Source organism: Podarcis liolepis (assembly GCF_965112155.1).
Source record: "Podarcis liolepis genome assembly, chromosome: 9".
In the NCBI taxonomy this organism is placed as follows: Eukaryota; Metazoa; Chordata; class Lepidosauria; order Squamata; family Lacertidae; genus Podarcis; species Podarcis liolepis.
Genome location: NC_139564.1, coordinates 20,801,730 through 20,823,067, shown reverse-complemented (window position 1 = coordinate 20,823,067; position 21,338 = coordinate 20,801,730). Strand labels below are relative to the sequence as shown.

At 41.4% G+C, this 21,338-nt stretch overlaps 1 protein-coding gene and 1 long non-coding RNA gene across 7 annotated transcripts; one reads left to right on the top strand and one right to left on the bottom strand.

Moving 5' to 3' along the window:
- Nucleotides 1-1,795: 1,795 nt before the first annotated feature.
- On the bottom strand, nt 1,796-4,945 carry LOC310686166. Its single transcript, XR_014515732.1, has 2 exons — nt 4,821-4,945; nt 1,796-2,135 (listed from the first exon to the last, which is right to left on the bottom strand). It is a non-coding gene; the product is annotated as an uncharacterized lncRNA (long non-coding RNA).
- EIF4E (eukaryotic translation initiation factor 4E) lies at nt 4,385-20,550 on the top strand. Of its 6 annotated transcripts, none has more exons than XM_083459355.1 (7): nt 4,385-4,881; nt 8,965-9,071; nt 12,257-12,352; nt 13,169-13,232; nt 13,891-14,004; nt 16,006-16,145; nt 18,686-20,550. In XM_083459355.1, exons 1-7 carry the CDS (start codon nt 4,864-4,866, stop codon nt 18,798-18,800), a joined length of 654 nt encoding a protein of 217 aa, XP_083315481.1. In that variant the 5' UTR covers nt 4,385-4,863; the 3' UTR covers nt 18,801-20,550. The 6 variants fall into 6 exon arrangements, with proteins under 6 accessions (XP_083315481.1, XP_083315483.1, XP_083315478.1 ...); XM_083459352.1 differs by having other exon boundaries at nt 4,849-5,013; XM_083459354.1 differs by lacking the exon at nt 4,385-4,881 and adding an exon at nt 5,299-6,654.
- Nucleotides 20,551-21,338: the final 788 nt, after the last annotated feature.

The following is a 21,338-nucleotide window of genomic DNA, read 5'->3' as shown; positions in this document are numbered from 1 at the left end:
GGCAAGGCAAGTAATTTGCGCCCCCTAACCCGTGGATTTTAGCAGGGGCAGAGAGCTGCGAGTGTGCCCCCCCCCCCCGATGTTGCGCCTGGTGCGGCCGACCCCCCCTGCATCCCCCACGCTACGCCACTGTATGGGTGCCTTGACACCCCCAAACTCTTACTCTATATCTGCAACAATATATTATATATTATACTGTTGCAACCACCCCAGGGACCTCATGGTGAAGGGCAGGTAAGAAATACTGTAAATAAATAAACAAATGGGTTGTACAGATTAGATACAAACATAATGTATAGAAAATGTTGTGAAGCATTAAGAATGTAAAAATACATATTTGCACTGTCAAAAGCAGCCTCCAGAACAAGTCACCCAACCCTCTGTACAGCATTAGGTTTCACTTAATATCTTCCAATAAAAATATTAATGACTCTGGCTCCAAGCCCTGAAATATATGTAGCCATGCTCTTCTAGTTTTTCACAAGAATTTCAACAAATTGAAAAACTAAAGAGAAAACTCGCAGAAAGGGGTGTATCTTGAAGCCAAATTAAAGTAGTGGCAATCAAACTCCCATCTTGTCAGTTGTAACAGGATGCTGTGCTGGCATGTGCATAATAAAACATCATATTCAATTTTTTTTGTCTAGTCACTAATAATAGTTTAATCAAAAATACATTGGATAATGGCAGTACATCGAGAACAGGATGTATTCAACATCCCCCTCCCATTCCTTCCACATTTCATGAATTATGGATATGTAGTCTATGATTCAGAGGTGCATGTCTGTTTTCAGATCCACTCATAATCGGGTTTATTATATAGTTCCTCTGCAAACCGTTTCTCACACATGCAAACTGTTTCTCACACATATAAACAGCTGCAATTCACTTTATTTATTAGAATGTATAAATGCTTAATATTTTACAAATTTCTAAGGGATATACAATATCAAAAACAAACAATAACATTAAACAAAATGCAAACTAAAACCAATAAACACCAATGTGAAAGTATATAAAAGCAAATTAAAACAAAAATTCAGGGCAGCTTTTACCTGGGATTGTCTAAAAGATTCAAAGGTTCTAGATTTTAAGCTTCCCCTTTCCCATGTACTACAATCTTATAGGGCTACTCTGCTTTAGATTTCTTCATTATGTAAAACCAGATGGGTTTCTGCTAGAAGCAGGGCCTTCACTGTGGTGGCAGCCACATGCCAGAACACCCCCTCAAGAGATCTGCCAGGCTCATTTTAATAAAAGATTTTAGGGCATCTATAAGCACTGTGTAACAACTGTGGTTGTGTCTTGTTTGTGCCACTGCTTTTATTACGGATTTTGAATTGTATGCCACCTAGAGGTCTCTTGAATCAAACTGGCATGATACAATAAAATTATACCAGGATGGAAATGACTTAAGGGATGAGATGCTCAAGAGGAAACTATAAACCCTGACACACTGTTGCTTTTGTGAATGTAAATCCTCATTGGATCATGACCACAAACTACACGAGGGTTTCACAAATGCTGCAAATGCTCCTGATAAACCTTCCAAAGCGATGGAGCTCTAATAAAACGCTCATGGTTCAATTGCTCAAGGGGCAACAAGAACTGCCTAGTTTGGGTAAACAGTGTACAATACATTCATTTGTACTAGTTTCACAGCAAAAGCGAGTAGGCGCATTCCAACAAAACTTAACCTTACTTATGAGTAAGCCTCACTAAACACAGTAATGCCCGATAGTAAATTTAGAGAAGATTGCATCACACCACTGTCTTATGCATGGGAAAGCGCCACTGAATACTGGTAAAGATTTAGTTGTGAATCCTGTTCAAACCAATGGGACTTTAGCGTCGCCCTACCAACAATAATAATGGAATACAACTCTTCCTAGGTTTGTCTTGTCCCGACGTCTGCATAATAATATGTATGTGAATAGGTCCCATCCTTCATTGTGGTTCAGTCCGATCTTGTCAACAGCATCTGCTCACCTGAAAATCCGATGAATAAATCAGTTGTTCCCCAGCAACATGAGCTAGTCTTAGTGTTTCTAAATTAATTCTAGCAGCTCCAAAATGCTTCATGCAATGATCTGCATAATACAAATGTCTTTCCAAACTTCCAGTACAAGCAGGCACTATGAATGAATGAATATTTGCGTCAGCCATCGGCCATAGCAATAAAACAACAATACGATATACAAAGAATAGAAATAAAAAGTCAGTTATATAAAATACATTTTAGGGTTTTGAATCCAAAGTAAAATAGTGGATCTTATTCTGATTGCCCCAGCTAAAACCCTTGCAACCTTTGCTGTCAAATAGGCAGCAACATCACCAAGACTTGCAGTTGCATAAAATGCATGCCTGGTGGGGGAATCAGCATGCCTTGAAAATTTCTGACAGAAGCAAGCAAGTATATATTTCTTTTTTCACAGTTGCAGTGAATCAATCTATAACTTTATGAACACTCTTAATACATTGTGACTTCTAGCTATTGGTCCACTGTTAGATTTTAATTCTTCAATGGAAAGCATATTGATGAAGTTTGTAAATTAAAATATGCAAAAGAATATTATTTTACTCCCACCCCAAGGGCATTTGAAAATAAGTACCTAATAACTAATATATATCCTCTTTTTAACTAAGGGAAGCCAGAGCATTGCAGATGATCACTTTGGAGACAAACATGATTTTCAGCACATCTGCCAAAAAGCTGGCAAGTGCTAAACTGTGATTTGTCCAGCTTCCCCCACCCCCAGGAAAAAACTTGTAAGTTTTCAGCCCTGCCCTGGTTCCTACATAAGCATTTAAATTTTTAGAGTCCTATTTTAATGTCTGTTTTGAAAACAATCTAACTACACAACACCCACCTCAGTAAAATGAGAACCTGATCAACAACAGTGCACTGTCAAAGTAAATTGATACAACCTTCCAGCAGTTGACTTGAAACCCAAGTGCTCAAAGAAACTCTTCTTTACATACCAACCTGCCTGGAACTTACTCTAATGGGTCTTACTCCTACAAAAATGGGATTAAGATGGCAGTCTTAATGTTTTAAATAGATGAATAAAAATAAAATGTTACATTTTAGCGATTTCAACTGATTGTTTCCATATGCTTGGTTTTGCCTTGGAGAGCTTGAGGTGTCATGCAAAGCAATTGACTGGCAAATTTCACAAAGCATAATGTGATTGTAGATTATAACTCTGGTTATAGTCACAGTGTGGCAGAGCTACCGCTTCCTAAATTCTGCTACTTTGCTGTGGCCAGGGCAGAAGCTGGAGCAGCAACTTTTAATGAGAAGGAATTTGGTGGTCAATGGGAGGGAATTAACTACATCGACTCCAGAGCTAGGGTAATTCAGGGCTCGTTGGGGAGATGTGTTAGTGAAGGGGATTAGGATCCTTGGATTCCTCTGGCATACCCCAGTTTTGCTTTACACACCAAGTAGAATACTGCCAACTGGGCTTTTATTCTATGTCTCCAGTTTTCTGGAGGTATATCTGGAGGTCTCCAGCAGGCTAAAGACTATTCCAGTGGCCTTCCCTAGAAGAGTAGTCCTTAATGTCACTTTCAACAGCCCCTCAGGCGTGCTCTGGCAGGCTTTTGGATGGCTCTCTTAGATGACTTTAAAATGTGATTAAAATTGTGGAAGAACCCACCTACCAAGTTACACCATGGTGCAGAAGGTGTGTAAGTCCCACTTCTGAATTACACAAATCTGTCCTAAAGTCAGGTAGCTAACGTTGGTTTGTGTTTTAAACGGCCATTACAAACTTTCCCCTGAATGGAACACATTGTTTTAAGGGTTTGATGATTAAGTCTTCCAAGTTTGCAGAATGCTTTTCTCTTCTAGCCAGGAGGTTTTAAAAAGTCGATTTAACGACAGATTGCCTTTGATTACGAAGCAGAGTGCCTCATCTCTGAAGGATGCCAGCATTCCTCTTTAACTATTTGTTTATGTATTACAGAGTGTGGAGAAATATCCGTGGAATTGCCAACAACTACCCTGCTCCCCCCCAGCCAGAACCACCTTAAAATAACCATCATAGAAATGTAGAGTAGGAAAGGACCATGAAGTCCAACCCCCTGCAATGCATCTTTTGCCAGAGAGTAAGTCTCATGTGCTACCGACTGAGCTGTCTATAGCATTTCAGTGCATTTTGCTTGTTTCTGGCACACAGATCAAGGCAGACGGGCTGCCTCGTCCGATTAGACGCCGCAGGTCGGTAAATTGTCGGATAAATGTGAATATTTTTCTTGCGTGTGGAAATGGTGAGGCAGACGTGCCGGTGGATTACTCGTCTGTCGCCCACCAATCAGATTTTGGATGGGGATGTGAATGGCGGTGACTTGAGGGATGAGGAGGGGCTTGCATCACACATGCTGACACCTCCATGACAGAAAGGGGGACAAGCGGCCCGTCCGGCCAAGCCTCAGTGGCGAGACGCAGACAGATTCTGCAGTTGCCGCTTTCGGACTCTAGGGGTCACTTTGCCGTTCCGAGCAGCGCCGCCTCAGCCTGACATGCCCCTGTCTGCCTTTCCCACGTGACTGTCTCTCCTGAAAGGGGGGAGGCGGGGAGGAGGAGGAGGGGGAAAGGAAGGAAGGAAGTGGGGGAAAGAACTTCACCGGAGACTACAATTCCCAGAAGCCACCGCTTCACCTTCCCTCCAGCCTCGGGCACCGACCCCTCCCCGCAGCGGCCCCCACCCCACGCACGCACGCGCCGAGCCGCCAAAACGGCCGTCGCCCCCACGTGACGCCCCGCCGGCCAATCGCTTTCGAACCTGATTTGTTATCCGCCTCCCCCTTCTTACCTCTCCCCTCCCCTCCGCGCTTGTACGATCAGAGCGATCTAAGATGGCGACGGTGGAACCGGTGAGTGTCCTCGTTCCCGCTTCCTCCCTCTCCGACCCAGCGCCTTCCTTCTCGGCTTCCGGAGGGGCCGGGGAAAGGCTTGGCGGGGGCCAGAAGGCGACCGTGGCGGAGGGAGACTATCCTAGCAGAGGGGTAAAAAAAAAGAGGGAAGGAAGGGAAGGGGCGGCGGCGGCGGCCTGGCAATGTGTGTGTGTCTGTGTGACGCGCGCGCGTGTACGGCGAGCCGAAGGTGCCGGCGCGTGCGATGAGGTGACTCGAGGGGAGTAGTCGAGCGGGGCCGGAGGGCGGGGGAGATGAGAGGAGAGGAGGGGCGCGTGGCGGGGGGGGGGGTCTAGGCGGGTTCCAAGCTCGAGCCGGATTGTGCCGTCACAGCTTGGGCGGGGGCGTTGAGGGGCGGCAGGGGAGGGGTCGCGTGAGGAGGGGGAGAGAGGAGACCCGAGAGGGCCCGTGTGAGGGGAGGGAGGCGGGCGAGAGTGTGTCCTACGGGTGGGGGCGAGGACCTAACTTCTTCGTTTTTGGCGTGGCCGGGGGCGTCGAGCCGGCTCAGAGGCTCCCGCCGCTTTCTCTCTTCGGCCGCCCCGCTCAAAAACCTCCCTATTTCTCCTTCCCTCGTCAGTTCTTGCCCTGCTAGGCGCCACACGGCGCCGTGGCACCTCCCCCATCCCCACGTTTCCCTCAGCGGCCTATTCCTCTCTTAGGCTGGGGCTGAGGCCGGCTTGCCTAGTGGTCGCAGCCTTCTCTTTTCACACCCCGAGAGCGTTTCGTGCCGCCCCGGTCCTTGAGGTAGAAGACGCCACCTTTTTTCGGGGGGTCCCGGGCCTAGTATGCGCACGCCGGCCGCTCTCGCCTTCCTTTTTTCACACCAGTATTTCGCAAGGGAAACGTGGCCATGGGGCGCTCCTTAAGATCGACTAGGAAGAACCAGCTTTCGGATTCCCCGGACTTTGCCTAAAGCCCTTGGGAATCTGTTGCTTGCGAACGGAAGACTGGCCCAAAGTTGAGCTTCTTCCATACAAATCACCCCCGCACCTTGGTGTCTGCTTTCTTTTTCTTTCTCCCTACCCGACACCCTAGCTTTACACCTTTGTCGTGACCAAAAGATCGCTTAAATCGTTAATTTCAAAACAAGAAATTGCTTTGCTTGTCACTGCCACCTATCCCAATGTGGGTGGAGTGGTAACGTTCAAAAGCAGGATTTGGGGGTGGGGTGCGGTGGAGGACTATGACAGCTCATTTAGCAACATTTGTGCTGGGGGAAACTCAGGCTATGAGCCAAGTAGCCCTGTAAATTGGTTCTGACACTGTATATAGGCAGCAGCAGCAAGTTAAACTTGTGTCTTAGAATAGCAACCTTTTACTGAAGGACTGAGTCTTGCCTGGCTGTAGCATGAATTCAGTATGCTCCTCTGCAGTTGCCTTTAGGAAAATGTATTCTATTGCTAACCTAATTTTCAAGAGTAGGCATAGTTTTAAAATGTATTATTTTTCTTAGTCCATACACATTAATACAAGCTGCTTCCTAAGCATCAAAGAAACAGAATAACTATGGAGTGATCCATAATTATAATAATCTTAAGTACCCAAACACTTTTGAAAGCTCATTTTCTGATATTTCCCAGTTTTAACAAGTTCCTCATTTTTGTCACTTTCATCATCGTCCAAAGCCCAACTGTATGTGGGGTATTTGAAGGGGGCTTGTTTTAAAGTACTATATTTTGCAAGGTATTCATCACCATGATTGAAAACCTTTCTGGACCATGTAGTATTGGAAGGGTAAGTATTCAGTCTTTAGTTTTGTATCTGTAATGTTTTATGCACCAGCACTAATTTTGTTGCTGGTTGCCGCAGTTGGATATGAGTAACTTGGATTCCTAGCTGAAGAGATTATGACTATATGATGTGGATTGTTCAAAGGCATTCTTAAGGAAGAGTGTGATGGGCAGATTAGAGCATGTAATTACAACAAAGAATGCAGGTGATAAATAAGTGTTTCATCAGTACCTGTGCTGGCAGTGTCAAATTGCTATTTTCTGTTTGCTAATTTTAATTGACATAGTTCTGAAGACCATTGTTAGTCAGCAGACAGATACTTAGATTATCTGGCAATGCAGCATTATTTGACAGAAATAATTTTAAATTATTGTCATAATTGGCTTTATTTTTTAAACCATCTTCAGTTTCTAGAAGTAGCTTCCTTTCAGGTTCAGAATCTTGATTTGTTGAGGAGTGGTAACTAGTAATAAGACCACATTTCTTGGGACTGCCCAGAGTTCTTGACTCACTGGACTGGATTCTTACTTAAGATAGGCTGAAATCAATGGGGCCTAAATTATTTATGAGGAAGTTTGCACATTGATTTCAGGGGAAACAAAGATCAAATAACCTAATATTGATCCAGTCCGTTGTGTCTCCTGTTTCTGTGTGGTCTCAAATTTACTAAGGTCCGAACTTGTAGCTGTGTATAGTCTTAAGTTTAGTAAACAGCTTTCAGCATCATATTATCAAGTCTTGCAAATTAGGATACAAAATGGCATAACAGAACCCAATAATTACTTAATCCTGCCATATTTTCATATTCTGGGGCAGTTTAGTGGTTAAGAGAGCCAGTGTGATATGTTGGACTAGGATCTTGGAGACCAGAGTTTGAATCTCTACTCAGTCATGAATCTCACAGGTTGACCTTGGGCCAGTCACATTCTCTCAACTTAAGATACATCATTGGGTTCTTGGGAGGATAAAATGAGGAGGTGGAGAATTCTGTACTCCATCTTGAGCTGCTTGGAAGAAAGGTGGGATATAAAAAGAATAAATAAAAACAAAGAAATAAATGTTACAAAGCTTTTAAAAATCTAGCAGAGCAGCAGTGGCACCACTGAAATTGTGAATTTAATTTACAATTGACTCTCAACTTAGGCATGTTCACCTTATGCAATTACGACTTTACATGGTTGATGGCTGTCTAGTTGAAATCGCACAAATTAAACAATAAAAGGCAGAGTTTAAAAGCTCTTTTTGTGCAGGGTTTTCCTAACGTGGAAAGAGGTTTTATGCTCTACTCCTTGCTTACTGGACCCTGGGAGGGTCTTGCAACATCTTGCCAAAGTTTGTGAGAGAGCCTCCTAGAGCCCAGTAACCAAGGCGGAAAATGGGGGGGGGGTAGGGTGTAAGACCTGCTAGGCGCCAACTCTAGAATGTAAGACTGCTTGCACAGGGGCAGTTTCAGGGGGGTGTTTCAACTAAGCAATTTTTGTGTGTATATGTGCCATCTGTGGAATGTAACCCCCTGTACAATATACAAATGGAGTATGTACTACATTATGACCAGATAGGGCTATCTGTTATTGAAGAGGTACACTGGTATCAGTGTTTAGGATCTTGTCGCCCTTTGGATCTAGACTAATTCCTTGAGAGTTAGGATGAAGCCTAATTGCAATGGAACCGACTTATGTGATGTTCACTGAGAAATATTAATTATAGTTTGCTTTTAAAAAACACACAAATGTAATTGGTTTTTTTTACAATTTTAATGTTTTCTTTTTTATAAACCACTTGGGGGTTCTATTATAATTGGTTGGTGTATAGATTTTGTTAAGTAAAGTAAATTGATGTTGCATTGTGGAGTGACATTTCCACACATTTAGAAATCCATAGAGATCCTGAGCCAAGTGGTAGTTTTGATCAGGGCCAACCCACCCATGGGGCAAGGTAACCTGCCTCAGCTGGCAGGACCCACAGGGGCAGCAAATCCCTATGTAGATCTCCACTCATTCTTCCTTCTCTGGCATGAACCATTTTGTGGTTCTCCTCAGGTTCAAAATTTCTTGGGCTGGTCCTGATTTTGATAATCTGCTTTTATGTACCTACAACTGTGTGAGAAGAATACCCTTGTTCTCCACATGAAGAAGCTATTCTAACTCTAATGGTACAGTGTCCACATTTGCAAAATCATGGTCAAATTCATTATTATTAGGAGTTGGAAGTATATTTGGATGTGCTTATCCTGCGAAAAGGAAAACTTATGCAACATAGTATTATCAGAATAGTAAACATGCAACAAGTCAACTTTGTATTTTGTTTATATAGGAAACCACTTCTAACCCTCAGACTTCAGAAGAAGAGAAAACCGAGACACCAGCAAGTCAGGAGGTAGTCAGTCCTGAACCATACGTTAAGCATCCATTACAAAACAGGTGAGACATGTTTCCTCTGAACAATATAATAGAATATTATAACTTACAGATATGAATTACATTTAAAACATTGTTTGCAAATTCCTGTGAAAATTTGTTTTACTGCAATTTTTGACTAAAGGATGAAAATAAAAATCTAACCTTCATGAGGGACTAAACGAGTATAAAGTGGATGTATTTCAAGAAATTGTAAAAGGGGAGCTGGGATCTGGCTTGTAGTGCACACAATGGACCTAACCTCAGCAGCATGGCTTGAATTTGGTGATAATTTGTGTGCCGAATGCAAAGGAATAATCAGGAGCATGGCTTACATTTGGTGCAGTTGGGAGTCGACTGACTGCTGACCTACAATAACACTCCTGATTGCCCCTTGGAAGATGCAACATCACCTGTACCACACATGATGTCATATGGTGTACGGTGAGCATGGCTGGGGAAGAATGGCCCTGTGGTTCGAATTAGGAGTTCTGTGGGCAGGAGGTTCCAGACCCCTGGTGTAGAGCTTTGAACAGCAGTATTGCTGCATGATAAATAGCTCTTGTTGCAAACAGGACGGAAGAGGGGCAGCCCTGGAGAGGACACTTCAGTACTGTTAAAGCAGCAAAAAGAACACTGGAAAACCAGTTACGAGTTTCTAGTCTATGCAGCCACAGCAGGTGCTGTGATTTTCCAGGGGTTTGACTTCACCCCAGAAGCACATTCCATTGTCTCTTAAGACAGATGGATGCCCACAACATTTCATAAAATCCTAGAATTGTAGAGTTGGAAGGGACCTCAAGAGTCATCTAGTCCAACCTCCTGTGATGCAGGAATCTCAAGTAAAGCATCCATGACTGGTGGTCATCGAGCTTAAGAACCTCCATGTAAGGAGAGTCCCAAGGGAGTCTGTTCCACTGTCAAACAGCTGTTACAGTCAGAAAATTATTCCTGATATTTAGTCGGAATCTCCTTTCTCATAACTTTAATTGCAATACCTCAGCATTGTAGGTAACACTTCTACCTTCCTAGAAAGCTTTCAAAGGTTCTAGGCTGCTCTCACACATGTCTCATTTGAACCAAGTTAGAATCTGCTTTGACCTTTTCTGAAGTAATCTTTTCAACTTTTAAAATATGGGCTGCGTTCTGAGGTCTGCCTTTGTTTTGTTTAAGAAGACTTTTATACTGCTTATAGACCAACCAAGTTTGTTCTGGTATAAGCTTTCGCATGCATGCACAAACTTAATTGGTCTATAAGGTACTACTGGATAATTTATTATTTTTTATTATTTTTATTTCGACTGCGTCAGACCAACACTGCTACCTACCTGAATCTTTAATGCTGCTTAACCATCATAAACAAAATATTAATAATACTGATAATAAAACTTTTGAAAGTTATGTTTCACTTCATTTAACTGTTAATTATTGATGTCCATTTGACCTACTCAGTGCCTTAGGTGAGAACGCAGTTTTCATAAGAGCCTGGCTGGATCAGACCAAGAGTTGGTTGCCAGCAGGGCGAGTCAGATACTTCTGGGAAGTCCAGATACAGAGCATATAGACCACAATCCGATCCCATTGTTTACCCCTTAGCAAATACTATATTGTCTCTTAAGTATTACAATATGTGGGTTTACAACTAATCATATAATGTGGCACTGAGAGGGTTGTAACATAGATATCAGAATATGTGTTCATAGCTTAAAACACATACAAATGTGTAATGAAATCTGTGCTTTTAGAATTTTAGTGGCTTCAGTTTACATATTTTCTTGTTTCAGGAGATAAACTGGTAGGAGCAAGAGACTCTGTACCTTTATTTTAGTCCTTTGTTGATCCTGCTTTACGATTTTTCCCCTTCCTCTTGCTGAAAGACATGCATTGCTGCAATTTCCTGACACTTTTAAGATGAGTTACAGCTGGTAAAAGATATGATGGTGCTGGTGTAGTGTTAGGTTCTCATTACCAAAATAGGTTGCTTCCCCCAAATTTCTCTAATCAAATCTCCTTTTCCCAGGTCAATGTGACCCTGTAAAAACATTGTTCCTGGTTATTCTAATTTGGATAGCTCAGATATTTCTGAATGTATTGAAGCTCTGTTGCATTTTCAAGAGTAGTTTAAAATAGCACACCCCAAATAGCTCTAGTGAAATAAGAATATTGATATTGCAGTCCTTGAGTGGTTGACTGAGTAGAATGTATAACTTCACAGAACAATACTCGGCAACTCTTCAAGTCTGTTGATTCTATGTGCTTTCTGAAGTTTTGCCTAGAGCAATATCCCCATCCAAAGAAGTACATATATAGCAGCTGCACTGTGCACAAAGCACTTCTTTTTAAAGCTAAAGTGGTATTGATCAGTCAGTTAGTGAGAAGCAGCAGCAATGGTGGACTGAATCCAGTCTTGATGCACCTGATCACCAGGAGTTTACATTTTTAGACACTATACATGCAGCCCTGACTTTTGGATCAGAGAGGGTAACTTGCACAAGGTAAAGGTAAAGGGACCCCTGACCATTAGGTCCAGTCGTGTCCGACTTTGGGGTTGCAGCGCTCATCTCGCTTTATTGGCCGAGGGAGCTGGCGTTTGTCCGCAGACAGCTTCTGGGTCATGTGGCCAGCATGACTAAGCTGATTCTGGCGAACCAGAGCAGCACACGGAAACGCCGTTTACCTTCCCACCAGAGAGGTACCTCTTTATCTACTTGCACTTTGACATGCTTTCGAACTGCTAGGTTGGCAGGAACTTGCACAAGCAACCTCTAGTTGTACAGATACAGAAGCTTACTGCTCCCCATGGAATGCCACTAACTAGGTTGAGGTAGATAAATTGTTCAGAAAGCATGCTTCAGATTATATGCTTTACTCCAGAATCTGTTTTCAGAAGGAGATTGAATTTTGGAAATAACAGTATTTATAATCTTTTTCCCCCCTTTCTTTCTTAGGTAAGCATTCATTATATCTAAATATAAATATTGGCCTTCCATCAAATTCTTTCTCTGTCAGCTTTGCGATCTAGAGCCTCAGTACCTTGCCCAGTTCAGTGGGATCTGAAAATTAAACCTGTGGGCATTCTTGCTATCTATAATTTTCTTTCCTAAATTTCTTCTATGCTGTATGATTTTTAAGTCATTACTATTCTTAGTCGTAATAGGACACTGGGTAATAAAACATAGTAGCCTAACAAGAAATCAATATTTTTTCAGGTGGGCGCTCTGGTTCTTTAAAAATGACAAAAGTAAAACCTGGCAAGCAAATCTTCGTCTGATCTCAAAGTTTGATACTGTTGAAGATTTTTGGGCGTAAGTGAAGCTTCTTAGAGGCCGGTCTCATTCATTCTTGAAGTATTTCTTTATAGTATACTAATGTGTAGCTTTTTAAATCAGCCTGTACACTAGCTTAGAGCCTCTGTGGGAAGGTTTATACTGCATTTTTCAAAACTCAATTAAACATGAAATTTGAATTTTCCCCTTTCTGTTCGTTATGCAGGATGACATAAGGAAAAAGAGGGAACCTAGTAAGTTGAATGAAAGGGATCTGGCAAATACCTTGATTTATTAAAATTGACAGATGAAGCACAATTCAGGAAAATCTCTGCAGGCACAGACTAAAAATCCTTCAGAGTTTTTTAGTAGAAAAAGTAGCTGATTATGAAACTAATTAACACCAACGTAGGAGAACTTTAAACAGTCAGCTTCAATACCTATCAAGTATTGGGGACTCCTATGAGCTATGCTTATTAAGTCAGGATGACTAACCTGTGACACACCAGATGTTGCTGGACTACAACTCTTTTCATCCCTGACAATTGACCATGGGACTGATAGGAGTTGAGTCCAATGGGAACCACAGGTTAACAACCCTTGTCTAAACATTTCAGGTAATAAAAATGTAGAAGCAATTGTCTTACATTGTCAGTGTTCCTTATCTTATACACATGTGACTGGATTTAATTTTTAATTATTCCCCCCATGCCGTGAAATTAATTGTTGAGAATAAGTTTATATTCCTAATTAAAGCACCTTAAAATTTAAGATGCTAGCCTGATTTATTGTGGTGAAATTTGCACTGCTTGTGATAGTTCACTTTCTTAATTGTGTTTTGTTTTTCCCAAATAGGTTATATAACCATATCCAGCTCTCTAGTAACTTAATGCCCGGTTGTGACTACTCACTGTTTAAGGTATGCAGAGTAAACTTAAGTATTAGCTTGTTAATTATTATGAATAATGTTACTAGTTTTGGGTCCCCTGTCTTAAAATGTCTTAAGATTGTATGTAAACCGCACTACTCCACCTCCACAGAGTCTAGTATTTCCTTGTTGCACATTCATAGCTTGACACTTGATTTCTATAATGTGTTCAGGCACACACTAGTGAACTTTGCTGTTTGAGTGAGGTGTGAATTGCTAGTCTTAAATGTCTCTGGGCTGCCTTGCCACACACTGCCTCTTTCCATGCTACTGTCTATAAATGAAATCCTTTTTCTAGTTAGTCCTGAAACTTCTCTGGCAGTAGGAAAGTCTTTCTGTACATTGGCTGTATCCAACAAAGTCTTTCCACTAGCGCAAAAGCAAGAGGCCTTTCTCTCCCCACCCCAGTCTACTGCAGTTAATTGGGGAAAGCCTCAGAACAGAGGGGTCCTGTTAGGTAGTTGGAATTTCTTGCACCAACAGGATAACTTAGTTGGGTACAACCCATTGTATTGCAGGTGGTATTAAGACAAATTAGTTAAAATCCTAATGCCATGAGAATACCTGGGTTCAAATGCTGCATTAAAATGGAGTGATATTCCGTTGTGCATCATATAGATTTATTGTTTGCTCAAATTGCACTTTTTAGGATGGTATTGAGCCCATGTGGGAAGATGAGAAGAATAAACGAGGAGGACGGTGGCTAATTACACTAAACAAACAGCAGCGACGAAGTGACCTTGATCGCTTCTGGCTAGAGACAGTAAGTTTTTTGTGCTATTTTGTCCTGCTTAAATTTGAGAGATGAACTGTTCCAAAATTCCTGAAGGGAAGAGGCATGTTGAAGAACCCATCATTTGCCACTTCTATGTACCTGTGAGTGGTGATATAACAACTTGTGCAGACACTGTGTCTGTCATAGTTAAACCATTAGCTTCTCAAGGTGTAATGGGTTCCCTAGGCATTGAATCCAGGCTCATTAACATGGTCCACCCCAAGTATTTGTAAAGCTTATGGGATCCCTGGGAGGCGGGGAGTTGTGGGGAGGTGGTAGTGCCAATTCTGATTTGATGAAGGGGAATAGATAGGATTTCCCCCTTGCAGTCATAAACAAACGCCCCAAAATGGCACTGAAAACTATGCAACAGGTAGAATGACTGTAGGACAAATGGGACAACACATGCTGAATTCTACTGAGTATGTTATAGTACAGTGGTACCTCTGGATGCGAACGGGGTCCGTTCCAGAGCCCCGTTCACATCCTGAAGCGAACGCAACCCGTGTCTGCACAGGTCACGATTTGCCGCTTCCGCGCGTGCACGTGACGTCATTTTGAGTGCGTGAGTGGCAAAACCCGAAAGTAACGTATTCCGTTACTTCTGGGTCGTCGTGGAGCGCAACCCAAAAACACTCAACCCAAAGCTACTTCAACCCGAGGTATGACTGTACCTATTTGTAGACCTTTTAGACAACAAAGGAAGTTGTTCGCCATCTGAGTAAAATTGTATCCTGTAGGGATGCTTTTGTTTTTAGAGGATTTGTGTTGTCACATGAGGGCGTAACAAAGTGGAAGGAATTTGCAGTTTACTGTAGACTTACTCTTGCATTTATGGATGTGGATCCCAGCCCTAAATTTGCATTCCATGGCTCCTGGTATCTGAAAAGGAGCCGCTCAGCATGAGTGGCTGCTTGCATGTAGCACCCAGTAGCACAGGACTCCTTTTCAGAGGTTGCTAGCCATGGGACACAAAATCAACGGTGGGGCCAACATGCCGCCTCCTTCAACATGTGCATTCCTTACGTATGAGTAATCTGTAAATAGGACTTGACACAAATTTGTTTGGTAGTTTTCTGATAAATCACCCAGGTCTCTGACTTGCTTGTGACAGAGTTCTGGCCCGGGGTGTCAGAAGGTGCCTCTTGTTGCAGTTACATAGATAATTTCGGCCTCATTTGCCTTGGGCAAACTAACATTGTGTTCAGGGTTTTGAAGAATGCCACATCTTTAGCTCCATGCCCATTTACATTTGGACTTCTTGGTATTTTTGATGCAGTGGACCAGTTTGTATGGCTAGTAGGGATATTTGGTCTGGCTCCTGAGTAATTTGATTTCTTTCTCTATCCAAGGGTCCTTAATTGTAGCTCTGCCCTTTCAGGTTGACAAGGTGGTGTTTTGTGCAGCTCAGTTTATTGCTAGTGGTTTTTAACATATAACTGAAGATGCTGAAAGTTTGGAACTGAATGCCATCAATACCCTGATACCACCCAGCTCTTAACTGAACAACTACAAAGAGCTATCTCAATTCTAAATCTACGGTAGATGAAACAGACTGAACTTGCACCTGGGCAAGAAAGAGTACAGTGGGCCCACCCCTTATGCAAGGGTTCAGTTCCATATATTTATTTACTTTCCCTCGTCTGGTTGTGATAAGTAAATTGTGTATAAGTAAATTAGGTGTAAGTTGTGGCCCCCTGTATTACAAACACTTGGCAACAGGTTGATCCTAGTGGTAGATGCAGTGGTAATCTCATCAGGTAAGAGCCTTTGGATGCACAAATCAGGGATTGCCTGCATTGTTCTTCAGAAAGCCGATGTGTGGTGTTCTCTGGTTTCTTGCCAAAGACAGTTGAAAATGCTTTCATATTATTGGTTATTTTGGGGAGTGTTGAACAGTTTCTTGTCTTATGTAGTGTTCATTTTCTTCCATTCATTTGGTTGTCTTTTTCTATTTAGATTGTTTAATGGTCTATTACTCTTTTATAGCTGTTGTGCCTTATTGGAGAGTCCTTTGATGACTACAGCGATGATGTATGTGGAGCAGTTGTTAATGTTAGAGCCAAGGGTGATAAAATAGCAATATGGACTACTGAATGTGAAAACAGGGACGCTGTTACACATATAGGGTAAGTTATGCTGAATAAACTGTAGTATACTGTCTTCCTAAGAATACCCTACATGTGGAGCTGGTTCAGACATCGCTATAAACCAGGCAGAAGGAATTACTGATCTGTGGGTCAAATTAGGAGCCTTACAAGTCCAGCCATGCCGACCCATTGATCACCTGTCACCCTATGACAAAGGTGTGGGATTGGTAAAGCTATGGTGACAAAGGAACAATCAAGAGACTTTGAGTATAGTCCCAATTGTTCCTTTGCAGCAGGGCTTCAGCACTGAATACAAGTCCTGCTGATGGCTGGCAGACTCAGGTCCTCTTGACACCATGACAACAGGTTATTTACAAGTGGGTGGATTTGCCTGACAGTCAAAAACGGCCCACAGAGGGGTGGCCACTTCTTGACCCAACCCAGTGGACAAAAGTGATTTCCCACCTCTGCTATAAACCATGGCTTATTGTGATAGGAACAATATGTTGCAAGGCTTGAGCACAGACACTTTCCAATTCCTCCAGCATTACTCCAAGGAGAAGATCAAAAGCTTTTACTTCAGGGTTTTTTTTGTTTTTTTTAAGAAAGGTAGCTTGTTTTGTCCAAATCCAACTAACTGGCTAATATTGACGATGGTTTGCAAATTTCAAAGCATGTAATATGAAGTTTGTTTGTTTCCAAAAAACCCATAATTAACCACTGTTAAGAGTATGGATGTAATGCTAAACTGCAGTTAATTGCAAATGGAAGCAAGAGCATCCCATCTCCTCCATGGCCACACTGGAGAAGGAATGGAAATGTATAAACCCCAAACTTATTGCAGCTTATTCCCATCACTGTAAACCATGGCTAATCATGATGCCTACAGTGTTCCACTATGTGCAGCCTAATCTTATACATTCTCATAATCTTTACTCAGAAATCTTACTCTGTTCAGTGGAACTTAGTCTCAGGTAAATGTGCATAGATCTGCAGCCTGTTTCCATTGATGCCAAGGATAATGAAGGAAATTGAAACAACTCCATCCTCTTGGGAATGTTCAGCTGAAACTGTTACTCTTTCACAAGTATGATGTAATGGTTTGTTTCTGGACAGTTTCACAGTGGGTACTAATTTCAGTTGCAAAAGATTGGAGATTATAGTGTTGCTTAAGCATGAAATATACCCTATGACTTTATATTCTACATATTACAGAATGAGGAGGTTTAATTCAGAGTATATTTAAATTCTATGAAAGTATATTAAATCCATTGAAGCCACATGAACATGGATTTGGAAATACATAGACTTTGGAATGAGTATTTATTGAAAGGAAAACTGTGATTGCAAGCATCTGCATTTATCGTGCATACAGCATATTGTCCACTATTGGACATACACTTAGTTACTTGTAATTGCTGTCATTGAATGGGTTGAATAAATCAAAGGTGTTCTGTAAAGACTGGCCACGTTTCTCTGAAAATAGAAGTTTTGTGTCAGAGCCAATAAAACTTTGTGCAAGTGTTATGAGATAGCTGTGGTCATGTCAGGAATCAAACATTATTTTGGCTGCAAACCTAAGCACCCTTACATGGTACAAAGGGACCTCTGAGTAGGCTTGTGAAGCATTGCAATTAGTATTGGAATAGGATTCTATTTTGAGAACTGCACTACAATATGCCTGACTTACAGCTGTGCATGTGCTAGTGAATGAATTAACTTTATCTAAGCCAGCTGGAGGGTCTGGACCCCCTAGGTTACGGGCCTGATTCAAGGTGGGTTGCAGCAGTAGCACAGTCACCGTGCAAATATGGTAAAAGGTTAAATAATGGGTCCCTGAATGCTTGTTTGGGTTAAAACTGAGTCCTGGGTCTGAAAAGGTTGAAGATCCCTGATCTCAGCAGCTATCTCAGTCCAGGCCTCCAGCCTACAAAATGAGACCAGCTTCCCATTATTCAAAGGATGTAATCAGGGCTTTCTCACCTGTAATTGTTGTGCAGAAGATGTTGTGCACTTTCACCTTTGAGTGATAAGCTGTACTTGCCAAACTTCCTTCCTTAATGTAGCTTTTAGTGGCGAAAGAGTTTTCTGCCCCCTTGGATCTATTTCTGCCTTTTTCCTTAAATAGCCTAAATGAGATAAATAAAATGATGCTGAAGTCACAGCTGCTACCAACCTTAAGGGGGGTGGGCTGTGAGCTGCCACTGGGAGACAGATGGTTTTAAGGGACATTCAGCCTGTAATAGCCTTTCTTTGAAAGTAGAGATAGGTCAGAGCTTACTAAAAAAGTTACAAGATAGTGAGTCCTGGTGATTCATTATGGATATAATGAAGAGCAGTTAGGTTTGTCAGATGATAGCATCAGTTATTGGGCAGATAAAGTTGAAATGGAGAATATGTGAAAACAGTATGAATTGACTGCTGAGTTGTTTGAGATTTTTATAACAGCCAATTTAGTATTTAAAAGAATATAAAGCTCTGAAATTGTTTGGATTGAGAGCTTTCATATGTGAAATTAGCATCTTGTTTTCTTCAGCTGAATACAATTTAAACAGATATTTTATGTTTTTATTTCTCAGGAGAGTGTACAAAGAAAGGTTAGGACTTCCTCCAAAGATAGTGATTGGTTATCAGTCCCATGCTGACACAGCTACTAAGAGCGGCTCCACCACTAAAAATAGGTTTGTTGTTTAAGAAGACACCATCAGAGTATTTCATAGGAGACTGCGTCAAGCAATCGAGATTTGGGAGCTGAACCAAAGCCTCTATATAAAAAGCAGAGTGGACTGCATTTAAATCTGATTTCCATCTAAATGTTGCTAAATTTGTGAAAGTCTCATTTGCTTTTGTCTTGTACTTCTGTGTTTGTTTTTCTCCCCCATTTTTGGCTGAAGTAATCTTTATCCAATCAAAGAATTTCAGTACATTTGCTCACTGAAACCATAAAGGTCTCCCTAGCCCACTCTGTGATGCTTCTTAGGAAAGTAAATATTATATTAAATATATCCCAAAAACAGTGCCATTTCTACAGGGGAAGAAACTACTACTTTTTCACCTTTGCATTGTATGCAACATGTTTTGCTGGTTTGAAAGAATAGTATGATGCATACATTTTTCTAGCAAATATTTCTTTATACAGCATTGTCTTTGCTGTAATGAATGCTGATGGCTGCTAGATTTAATTTATTGTTTCCCTCTCTGATAACATTAGTGATATTCTAATTTCAGTTCTTGCTCATGTAACATTGGTGAAGGATCTATCTGGGAATATGACAAAAGGTTTAATAAACATTAATTTTGTGCATTCTTTGGTAATTATTTTGTAACATCAAAGCTTTGCTACGAGTTTCATGCATTTCAAGTCAAATCAGTGATATGTTTGTGTGATTTCCTGAACATAATTGTGGATTTTTAAAAATGTAACACCATAATTACATTCCTTACTAGAAATAGTATTCCTGTTTTTTGTATCTTATGCTGTATTTTAACACTTTGTATTCCTTAGGTTATATTTTGCTTTGGTTTAAGAACAGCTCGAATAGAAACGCAGTCCCATTCATATTAAGACAGTGTACAAAACTGTAAATAAAATGTGTACAGTGAATTGTCTTTTAGACAAGTAGATTCGTCCTTTTATTTCGTTATATTGACTTGTTTTGTACTACTACTGATAAGGCGGTCTCTATTGCGGCCTCTGTAGTAGGCGAGGTTGAGCCTTAAGGTAGCATTTAATTCGAGTTGTGCTAGATTTTCATAGTGTTATCTTCAGACAGAACTGCATTGCGGTGACTATATCTTAAATGGATATGTTTGTTTAACTGTTCAGTGAATTACATTGCTGTTTGGGCAGCATGCTCAGAAATGGAATAATCCAATGGAACATTATAGCTGAAAGCTGGCCTGCCACTGCAACAACAGGAAACAGAAAATCTGGAACTAATAAACTGGGTGACAGAAAATGAGCTAACTGTATTGACTTTGCAGAACTATAACAAAATGGCTTTCTGGCTCTGGAAGTGGTGGCTTAGAGAGTAGAAGTTTGGTACCAGTTACCACACTAAGTTATGTTAACTTTCTCAGTACTGTACCAAAATACAGGCCATGGTAACTAGATGGTACAGCCATTATTGCACCAAGTAGGAGTTCTGAGGAATCCTGGGAGTGTGTTTAGCTGACAAAAATCTGAACATTTTGATATGAAATCTGTCTCTAAAACAGTTCTTCTGTTATGTAGAACTTCAGTTATACTAAGGTTGACATTTGCCGCGCTTACGGTAAATGTCATGGTGGGAGACCTTTCCCCAGGTGTGCTGGTTTTGCCTTTTGGTTCTTGCAGGCTATCCAGCATGAACCCAAGTAGCCTTTTGTATAAAAACTGATACTGTATTATTGCAGTTAATACTACCCCCTCCCCTGTAATAAATGGAAACACTCTTGTATTAAAGCATATGTGGTGTGTAATAATGTCTAATGCTATTTGACACAATGAAATGACAGAGTTCCTGGCCAAAGTTTTACTATTGCCAACTAGAGTGACTGGTCTGTAGGTCTGTAAGGTTTTGTAAAAGTCATGCTTGTCAACAATCATAGGACTGGATCTAACAAGCTTTGGATTTGACTGCAAATTGAAACCATGCTTAAAGCGGGTAGCCCCCCTCTGCGAGTACAATTAATTACGATGCAGGAAATAAGTAGCTAGGATCAGTGATACTTTAAAATAATCAATAATAAAAAGTCAAGTTATGGAGAGGGGGATTAATTGGATTGAGAAGGTGGTGCAGAGAAGGGGTTAAACTCTCTCCCCCCCCCCCCTTTGCATGATGCTGTTCTAATTGAAATTGCCCTCCTGAACCTGCTATTTGCCAGGCAGGGGAGTGAGTGACCTTGCAGATACCATACTAACATGCTTTCCCTTGCAGGACAGAAAACCTGTTTTGAGGGAAGTTAGTTAACAAAATGTCATGGGGAGACAGTTTAAAAAACCAACAGCCCTCAAGGCACCATGGTTCAAATTTGCCTCTCCCCCCAGCAAGGGTTGTTAAAATAATAAGAAAAGCTATGCCATGTCTAGTTTTGTTCTGAGTTGGTTGCTGGTCTCATAAGTGATAGAATCCTAATTTACAGGTTTCCCAAATTTGAGTGTAGCTGATTCTTGCAATCTAACATGAGTCAGAGAAGGGCAAGAACAGCTGTCCAATGAAACTGCACTTGAGTATGTCTTGAAAGGAGAGT

Coding starts and splice junctions, on each gene's coding strand:
- EIF4E (XM_083459352.1), top strand. CDS start 4,864: ATGGCGACGGTGGAACCGGTGAGTGTCCTCGTTCCCGCTTCCTCCCTC. Junction 12,353..13,168: donor ACTGTTGAAGATTTTTGGGC/GTAAGTGAAGCT, acceptor TTTCCCAAATAG/GTTATATAACCATATCCAGC. Junction 13,233..13,890: donor GTGACTACTCACTGTTTAAG/GTATGCAGAGTA, acceptor TGCACTTTTTAG/GATGGTATTGAGCCCATGTG.